Below are 10051 nucleotides of genomic sequence, written 5' to 3' on the forward strand. Positions count from 1 at the left end.
ACACCAACATGGCACAAGTATACATATGTAACAAACCTGCACATTATGCACATGTACCCTAGAACTTAAAGTATAATAAAAAAACAAACAAAAACCTTATTTGATTAAGAAAAAAAAAAAAGAAAATAACCTGGTATTTGCATAACCTACACACCTCCTCCCCTATACTTTAAATTATGTCTAGATTAATTGTAAACCTAACACAATGTAAATACTATGTAAATAGTTTTACTGTATTGTTTAGAGTATGACGAGGGGAAAAGTTTGTACCTGCTCAGTAAGATACAATATTTTAAGTCATTTCTTTTTTAAGAGAACGTCTCACTATGTTGCACAGGCTGGTCTCCCAACTCTGGGCCTCCAGTGATCCTCCCAAGTGGCTGAGATCACAGGCACAAGCCATCCCCGCCCAGGTCATTTTTAAGTATTTTCAATCTGAGCTTAGTTGAATCCATAGATATGGACCCCCAGGATAAGGAGGGACGACTATATATATTTCTTAGTGAAATGATAGTCATGATATTCTATATGATTAGATTAAAACTTGTGTAAATTCATGAGAAGGATGTACACCTAACATTAAGCGCTTTTGGGAAGTGGTATACTCGTTTTCTGTTTTAGCTTATACATACTTTGTAGTTTATTACGATTCGCGTATCGTTTGCACAATTGTGAAAGCTACCATTCCTAAGAGGAAGCGGTTACAGGACATTATCCTTCTTTACTCCACGTACTCCTGCACCCACTGAGTTCAATCACTTTAACAAAACTGCCCATCAGTGATCCCTGGAGCACCTCACGGGGGCCTTCTGTCTTCAATCCCCGACGTAAGCAGTGCAGCGCTGCAGCCATCACTGAGCAAGGCCTGCGCCCGCTACAGGAAACCCGACAGCAATCACTCAGGCCGCTGGAGGAGGGCGCACCTCACGACGTCATCCAAGATGGAGTCGCAGCCGGGCCTTCTGGGAAGCGTAGTTCTGGTGTACGGCTCGGGTAACGTTCTGCGCATGTGCAATGCCATCTCCTTTCTCGCTTCGGCGTTTTTGTCTTACGCCCTAGGGTGGGGAGAGGACTCTGGTGCCTCCGGGTCGCGGCTGGGCCGCAAAGGGCGGGACCTTGGCTCGGCGCAGGCCGGGAGCAGAGGCCGAGCCCCTGCAGCTGTGTCCAACTAAGGCCCTTGCGGGCGGGCAGGACGTGGGAGGCGGGGTCTAGAGCCTGGAAGCCGCTTCCAGGCCCCGGAGCGGCCTCCGCGGAGGACCCCGTGTGGGAGCCACCTGGCTAGGAGGTTGGCCGTCTGCGCTGGCGCCCTTTCCGGGAATGGCGTTTTCGCTATCTGCTTGAGGGGCGGCTAAAGGAGGCCTACAGTGGCGGGGCAGTGGGCGCCCAGAGCAGCCGCATGTATGACGTGAACCGGAGCCGCCACGTCAGGCGCGTGGGCCGCTGCAGATGTCGCGCTCAGAAGCCGCAGCGACGTGGGCTGCGGTCCTGCGTATGGAGGTGGTCCCAGGGCGGCTGGATGCCCGTCTGGCAAATGATGGTGTCCTTTGGGTACTGAATAGGGTAGTAGATGTAAAGTATGATACAGGACTCAATAAAGGTGAGCTGCTTCTGTTACAAGACATGCTGTTTTCATTATTGGCTCATTTAATCATCGTAACCATCCTTTCGACTTAACCACGTCCATTTAAATGTGACTACTAAAGATTCAGAGATAAACTCGTTTACCCACGGTATTAGCAGGTGGGATGTAAATCCTCACTTTTTTCTCTGAATTCATGCGCCTTCCCACACTAAAATCCAGTCTTGGCTTGTATAGCACAGCATTTATCCCTTGAACACCACCAGAACGTAGCTGTGGAGTGTACTGAACCCAGTCTTACCACGTAGTGTTGTTTCCAAAAATGCTTGGGGGAATCTTCAAAGCCCTTGAGTCAAAAGGTTAATTATTTAAGGCCTTCCTGGATCCCTAAACCTTAGTCTCTTCTTAGAGGACTGTGAAACTTGTAAATTGAAACCACAATTTGAGCCCTCAATTTTGCATTTTACAGAAGCTGGGAATCCCATCCATCCCAGATGCTAGTTTCTGAAGAGAGGAAATGGGACAAAGAATTTTTTTTAAAGATGAAAACTGCAGTTCATCAGTTCCACAATTTTATGGTGGTGATATGATAATTCCTCTCATTGGCTGATAACTGAGCTTAGGTATTTTGTAAGCACCATGCTAGCTGGAAGTGGTTTTTGCTGCTTATTTTAGTTTTTCCTTTTTTTTTTTTTTGGTACATAATGTACATATTTGTGGGGTACATGTGATATTTTGACATATGCATACAATGTGTGATGATGAAATACAGTATCCACCACCTCATGTATTTCTCTGTTTTGTGAATATTCCAAATCTAGCTATTCTGAAATACACAATAAATTATTGTTAACACTTGTCACCATACTGTGCTATCAAACACTAAGACTTATTCCTTCTACCTATTTTTGTACCCATTAATCTCTCTTCATGCCTCACTCCCTGCTTCCCTTCACAGCCTCTGGTAACCATCATTCTACTTCCTACCTTCATGAGAGCAACTATTTTAGCTCCCATGTATGAGTGAGAGCATGATATTTGTCTTTCTGTGCCTGGCTTATTTTATGTAACATAATGTCCTCCAGTTCCATCTTTGTTGTTTCAGTGACAAAATTGCATTCTTTTTATGGCTGAATAATACTCCATTGTGTATATATACCACAATGTTCATTACCTATTCATGCATTGATGGGTACTTAGGTTGATTCTGTATCTTGACTATTGTGAATAGTGCTGCGATAAAAATGGGAGTGCAGAGATCTCTTCAATATACTGATTTCCTTTCTTTTGAATGTACACATAGCAGTGAGATTGCTGGATCATATGGTAATTCTGTTTTTTATTTTTTGAGGAACCTCCATACTGTTCCATAGTGACTGTGCTAGTTTACATTGCCACCAAGAGTGTATGAGGGTTCTCCTTTCTCCATATCCCCCAGCATTGGTTTTTTTTTTTTCTTTTGCCTTTTTTATAATAGCTATTTTAAGGGGTAAAATGATATCCCATTGTGGTTTTGATTTGCATTTGTCTGACGATTAGTGATGTTGAACATTTTTATCATATACCTATTAGCCATTTGTATGTCTTCTATTGTGAAATGTCTGTTCAGATCATTTGTTCAATTTTTTTAAATCAAATATTTTGTTTTCTGGCTGTTGAGTTCCTTATATATTCTGGTTATTAATTCCTTGTGAGATGGGTGGTTTGCAAATATTTTCTCCAATTCTTTAGGTGTCTTTTCACTGTGATTGCTTACTTTGCTGTGCCGAAGCTTTTTAGTTTGATGTAATCCCATTCATCTGTTTTTGACTTTATTGCTTGTGCCGTTAAGGTCTTACCAAAATTTTTTGCCCAGACAAATGTTCTGAAGCATTTCCAAATGTTTTCTTCTAGTAGTTTCATAGTTTCAGCTCATACATTTAAATCTTTAATCCACTGTCATTTGATTTTTGCATGTGATGAGAGACAGGGTCTAGTTTCATTCTTCTGCATACGAATATCCAGTTTTCTCAGCACCATTTATTGAAGAAACTGTCATTTCTCCAATATATGTTCTTGGTGCCTTTGTCAAAAATGAAATTGGCTATAAATGCGTGTATTTATTTCTCAGTTCTCTTTTCCATTGGTCTATGTGTCTCTTTTTATGCCAGTAACCTACTGTTTTGTTTACTATAGCTTTATAGTATATTTTGAAGTCTGGTAGTGCAACACCTCCAGCGTTGTTCTTTTTGCACAAAATTGCTTTGGCTATTTGGGGTCTTTGGTGGTTCCATATAAATTTTAGGATTTTTTTCCTATTTCTGTGAAGAATGTCATTGGTATTTGGATATGGATTGCATTGAATCTGTAGATTGCTTTTAGTACTGTGGACATTTTAACAATATTAATTCCGCCGGTCCATGAGCATGGGATATCTTTCCATTTTAATATCATTCACCAGTGTTTTATACTCTTTTTTTTTTTTTGAGACAAGGTCTCAGTTTGGTGCAATCTTGGCTCACTGCAATATCTGCCTCCCAGGTTCAAGCGATTCTCCCGTCTCAGCCTCCTGAGTAGCTGGGATTACAGGAGTGTGCCACCACACCTAATTGTGTGTGTGTGTGTGTGTGTGTGTGTGTGTGTATTTTTAGTGGAGACAGGGTTTTGCCATGTTGGCCAGTCTGATTTTGAACTCCTGACCTCAGGTGATCCATTCACCTCCGCCTCCCAAAGTGTTGGGATTACAGGTGTGAGCCACAGTGCCCAGCCTGTTTTATATGTTTAATTGTAGCATCTTTTACTTTTTTGGTTAAATTTATTCCCAGGCGTTGGGAGTTTTTTGGTAGCTATTGTAAATGAGATTGCTTTCTTGATTTCTTTTTCAGATTGTTCACTGTTGGTGTATGGAAATGCTACTGTTGTTTTTTTTTTTCTTTTTTTCTTTTTTTTTGAGACGGAGTTTCTCTCTTGTTGCCTAGGCTGGAGTAAAATGGCACGATCTTGGCTCACTGCAACCTCCATCTCCTTGGTTCAAGCGATTCTCCTGCCTCAACCTCCCGAGTAGCTGGGATTACAGGCATGTGCCACCATGCCTGACTAATTTTGTACTTTTAGTAGAGATGGATTTTCTCCTTGTTGGTCAGGCTGATCTCGAGCTCCCAACCTCAGGTGATCCACCCACCTTGACCTCCAGAAATTCTGGGATTACAGGCGTGAGCCACCGCGCCTGGCCTGCTACTGATTTTTTAATGTTGATTTCGTATCCTGCAACTTTACTGAATTCATGTATCAGTTCTACCAGTTTTTTTGGTGGAGTCTTTATGTTTTTCTAAATATGGGGTCATGTCATCTGTGAACAAAGATAATTTGACTTTTTCCTTTCCAATTTGGATGCCCTTTATGGTTTCTGCTGCTTATGAAAAGGGCCTTAGGATTATGACATATAGTTGTCTTTTGCTACATATATGAAGCACTTGTTTGATAATTACGATGCCTAACTGTTATTTTAGAAGCTAGATTTGTGTCACTGTCAGCAGATTAGATTCTCAAGTCAGAGTTCATCAGGGCCTAATTAAATTTTACCTTAGGCCTAGCCCAAGTTTTGAGGGGACAGTGCATTGCTGGTACTGTCTGTGTTGGTGATCCTGGGTAAAGACTTATAGAATCAGAATGGTACCTGAAGGGTTGTTCAAGATTATCTAATTCCTACTCATTTTAAAGACAAAAACATTGAAACTAAGACAATCACTAAGTATACTAATAGCACAGCCTAGGGTAGAACTGAGTCTGTAAGTTCATTATATCATATGTACATCAAAAGAAGGTTCTTGGAGAAGTGGTTTTTGAGAAATTGCAATTTAGGGAGAAGAAATGTTCTATTTTTGACAACTTTGAAGAGACTTTCTAACCTTGGGTTTATAATAGGAAAAAAGTGGTTATAATATGTAACTTAATTACCTTTTATGTGCCAATAAATATATCTCTTCAACATCATTTATAGTGTCAGCAAAGGGCTCCATACACTGGATATATCATACATGTTATTCAATCTGTCATTATTGGATATTTAAGTTTCAATTCTTTTGTGTTATTCAGAAAATGGAAACATAATTTTCAAAACAGCCAATAGGAAAGAAATGTGTAGATTCACTCAAAAATGTCCCAGGCTCATCAAGATTTATATCAGAGTCAGAAGTGGACAGGTGGGTGCTACTTCATCATGCTCCTTACTATTCTTTCTAATGGGTCAAAGGGACGTTTTCTCAAAGGTTTTGCTAAAATGTTGTATGGAAATTTCTCACTGGTGATTCCTGGAACTGCCAGATAAGGTCCCTTATGATTTCTGCTCTGGCTTTGTAGTTTTCAGCCTTTCCCAAGAGCAGCAGAAAATGAACAAGCTCCAGGTGAGTCATTTATTTAGCCCTTACTTTGTTTCACCGTGCGTGTGTGTGTGTTTAATGAGTTTTATGAATGAGAACCCATATACTAAATTAGAAACGTAGAAATAGTTAAAAATCACCTTCAGGCAAAATACCATTTGAATAAAACAGCAATTCTCAAAATGTGGTCTGTAGATCCCTGGGAGCTCCAAGACCCTCTCAAGGGGTCTATGAGGTTGAGACTCAGAGTGCTAAGATATAGATTACCTTTTACACTGTTGATACTTGCACTGATGGCATGAAAGCAATGCTAAATAGGTTACTGCCTGTTTTGTCATAAAGTAGACAATGACATTGATACAAACAAATGTTTTTGTTTTTTTTTTTGAGATGGAGTCTCGCTCTGTTGCCCAAGCTGGAGTGCAGTGGCATAATCTCGGCTCACTGCAGCCTCTGTCTCCCAGGTTCAAGTGATTCTCCTGCCTCAGCCTCCTGAGTAGCTGGGATTACAGGCACCTGCCACCATGCCCAGCTAATTTTTGTATTTTTAGTGGAGAAAGGTTTCCCCATGTTGGCTAGGCTGGTTTCAAATTCCTGACCTCAAATGATTCTCCCATCTCAGCCTCCCAAAATACTGGGATTACAGGTGTGAGCTACCGTGCGAGGCCACAAATGTGATTTTAAAAGTATATTTTAGCCAGATGCGGTGGCTCACGCCTGTAATCCCAGCACTTTGGGAGGCCGATGCGGGCAGATCACAAGGTCAGGAGATCGAGACCACCCTGGCTAACACAGTGAAATCCTGTCTCTACTAAAAATACAAAAAATTAGCCAGGCGTGCTGGCAGGTGCCTGTAGTCCCAGCTAATCGGGAGACTGAGGCAGGAGAATGGTGTGAACCCAGGAGGCGGAGGTTGCAGTGAGCCGTGATTGCGCCACTGCACTCCAGCCTGGGCGACAGAGCCAGACTTTGTCTCAAAAAAAAAAATACATATATATATATATATATGTATATATTTTATAACAATGTGTCAACATTTGAGTAATATTTCTGAGGTATAGATTCAGAGACAAACTCAAGCAATTTAGGAGGACAAAGTGATACAGAGAAGTGAGGATCGTCAGAGAACTCACACAGGAGAGAAACCCTATGAATGTAAGGAATGTAGGAAATGCTTCTACCAGAAGTCAGCCCTCACAGTACATCAGCAAACTCACACAGGGGAGAAACCCTTTGAATGTAATAAATGTGGGAAAACCTTTTACTATAAATCAGACCTCACTAAACATCAGAGAAAACACACAGGGGAGAAGCCCTATGAATGCACAGAATGTGGCAAATCTTTCTCTGTGAATTCGGTCCTCAGATTACATCAAAGGACTCACAGGAGAGAAGCCCTATGCATGCAAGGAATGTGGGACGTCCTTTTCTCAGAAGTCACATTTTATTAAACATCAGAGAAAACACACAGGGGAGAAGCCCTATGAGTGCCAAGAGTGTGGGGAAACCTTTATCCAGAAGAAGTCACAACTCACTGCACATCAGAAGACACACACAAAGAAGAGGAAGGCTGAGAAGCAAGATGAGTTGAGAAATTCTCTTGACTGAATTCATCCTTCAGAACAATCAGATAATTCACACAAGAGGTATACCTTATGAATGGCCTCAATATAGGAAAATTTTCAGCTACAATCTTTGCTCTCTCTGTGTATCAGCAAATACATAGAGAGAAATTCTGTACATTTATTTGGGAGAAAATTTTATCATATTGTAGACTTTTCTAAATTCTAGATAATATAAATGGCAGAAGTCATGCAAATTGTAAAACAGGAGGGAAGCCTTTCAGAAGTCATACTTTTGTTTTGCAACATAGAAATCACACAGGAGAGAAATCCTGTAAGTAAAACGAATGTCAATACATTTTCTGTCAGGGCAGCCAGCTGTAGACATCCAAAAGTTCAAGAGTGAGAAGCTCCTTGAGTATCCAGAAATCTCTTTACACAATTGGAGCTCATATACTAAAGAATTCAAAGGGATAACTGCAAAGACAGTGGTAGATATAGAAACCTTTATTAAGAATTGCTGTTTCATTCAATGTCAGATCACTGGTACTTGGATAGATATTTTAAATATTTGGAAGGTGTTCAACAAAAATTCAAATAATTTGTACTGAGGGAAACAGTTATACTAGAAATTATGTCGCAGATCTGATGCCAAGATTGTTCTATTTTAAAAGGAAACCTGCAAATGTCTACATACATGAAGCATTTAAAAAGCACAAATTATCAGGCAACATCATTAAACATACATTAAATGTCTTTTAGTATATAGGACTTTGTATGTGAGTGTGCTATAACATGTAACTTACGGATGTTCAATGTGCATGTGGAATCCATCCATAATTGTGCATAGGGAAATAGGTAACCTTAGTTCAGTAACTATTATGTGTATGAAGATGTTGCACATTAAGTCTCACTAGTGACTCTTGTTAATATTTGTATTGTAAGTGTAGTATTCCTTTTAAATTATAAGGCTTCTTTTTCTCCTATTTTTTTGGTGTTTGTAAATGGATATAGACAGTGGTACTAAACTAATCCTTCAAAAAGAAGTTAAAATGTTTTTGTAAAATTTTCAAATGTCAGCCAAGTTTTGCGTTAGGGACACATTTATATATAGCAAAAGCCTGAGCTGTTTTTAAACAGCTAAAAACAGTAATATTTATTACAGTCTACACAATGAAAACAAATAGCACAATGTAAGAAGTATTATGTATCTTACTGTTGATGTATGAGCAGGGAGCAGAGCTATCTGCATTTGTATTTTGTCTGAGAGTCCTAAGTGTTCTTCACCAACTTTTTCTTCCTCACAGAAGCAACATGACATAGTTAAGGGGGTGGACTCTGGACTTCTGCTGCCTGGGCCCCAATTCCAGCCTGGGGCATGTTACTTAATATCTCTGTGCCTCAATTCCCTTCCCATAAAAGAGTAGTGATAGTGACAACATCTTAGGATTGCTTTGAGGTCTAAATGAGTTGAAATTTTCAAAGCACTTAGAATAGTGTCTGAGACACAAGAGCTATATGTTAGAGGTTATCATCATTATTTGTATTTTGTGAATTACACTGCAAAAAAAAAAAAAGGTTGGCTACCCAACATTCATCCCCCACTTTCTTGCTGCCAGTGCCTTGATTTGGTTGTTTGTTGTTTGTTTGTTTTCCTAGAAGTGATTTAGGAGCAGATCCTGACTACACTAAGTCAGGGTTTGACAAATGACGGTCCATCAGACAGATCTGGCCCACTACCCATTTTTGTATCCTGCAAGCTAAGAAGGATTTTATATTTCTAAATGGTTGAAAAAAATCAAAGAATATTGTGACACATGAAAATTATATGATATTCAAATTTCAGTGTCCATAAATAAAGTATTGAAAACACAAATACAAACAAAAACATCTGTTCATGTTTGACTTGTGGCTGTCTTTGCACTACCCCAGCAGGGTTGAGTAGCTGTGGCAGACACCTTATGCCCTTGAGCCTGTGATCTATCACTTTACAGAGTAAGTTTTTCTTTTACTTAGAGCTGAAAATAAAAGCAATGTAGAGTTATGCTTTTATAAATATTACATGTTTCAGAAATTATGCATACAGCAATTTGTAGGTGGGTGGGGTTTTTTTGCAGTATATTTATTTTGTGCATTATATTTATATGTTAAGAGCCTGAGCTTAGAAGTATTTTTTCAAAGAAATGTGGTTTTTACTTGCTAACTTGTCATAACATCAAAACAAGAAATTTCTTGATGGAATGTAGCAGTAAAATATGAAATAAACATTGTCTAAATTAAATTGAAGCAATTCTTGTGCCTCAGCCAAGTAGCTAGGACTACAGGCATGCACCACCATACCTGGCTAGGTTTTGTATTTTTAGTAGAGACAGGGTTTCGCCATGTTGGCCGGGCTGGTCTTGAATTCCTGACCTCAAGTGATCTGCCCACCTCAGCCTCTCAAAGTACTAGGTTTACAGGCGTGAACCACTGTGCTCAGCCCACGTCGTCTTTGTTCATTCGTCTGTTGATGGACACTTAGGATGCTTCCAAATCTTGACTATTGTGAACAG

The 10051-nt window shown here is 39.9% G+C and overlaps 1 protein-coding gene across 1 annotated transcript in view; it reads left to right on the top strand.

Moving 5' to 3' along the window:
- Nucleotides 1-9780, top strand: part of ZNF248 (zinc finger protein 248) — a 363665-nt gene extending 353885 nt beyond the window's left edge. The window contains exon 8 of the mRNA XM_011960789.1: nt 7053-9780. Within this exon, the coding sequence (XP_011816179.1) occupies nt 7053-7388 (336 nt within the window). The 3' untranslated portion in view covers nt 7389-9780. The remainder of the gene's footprint in view (nt 1-7052) is intronic.
- The last annotated feature ends 271 nt before the right edge of the window (nt 9781-10051 follow it).

This window comes from Colobus angolensis, unplaced genomic scaffold, assembly GCF_000951035.1.
Source record: "Colobus angolensis palliatus isolate OR3802 unplaced genomic scaffold, Cang.pa_1.0 Scaffold524, whole genome shotgun sequence".
NCBI lineage: Eukaryota > Metazoa > Chordata > Mammalia > Primates > Cercopithecidae > Colobus > Colobus angolensis.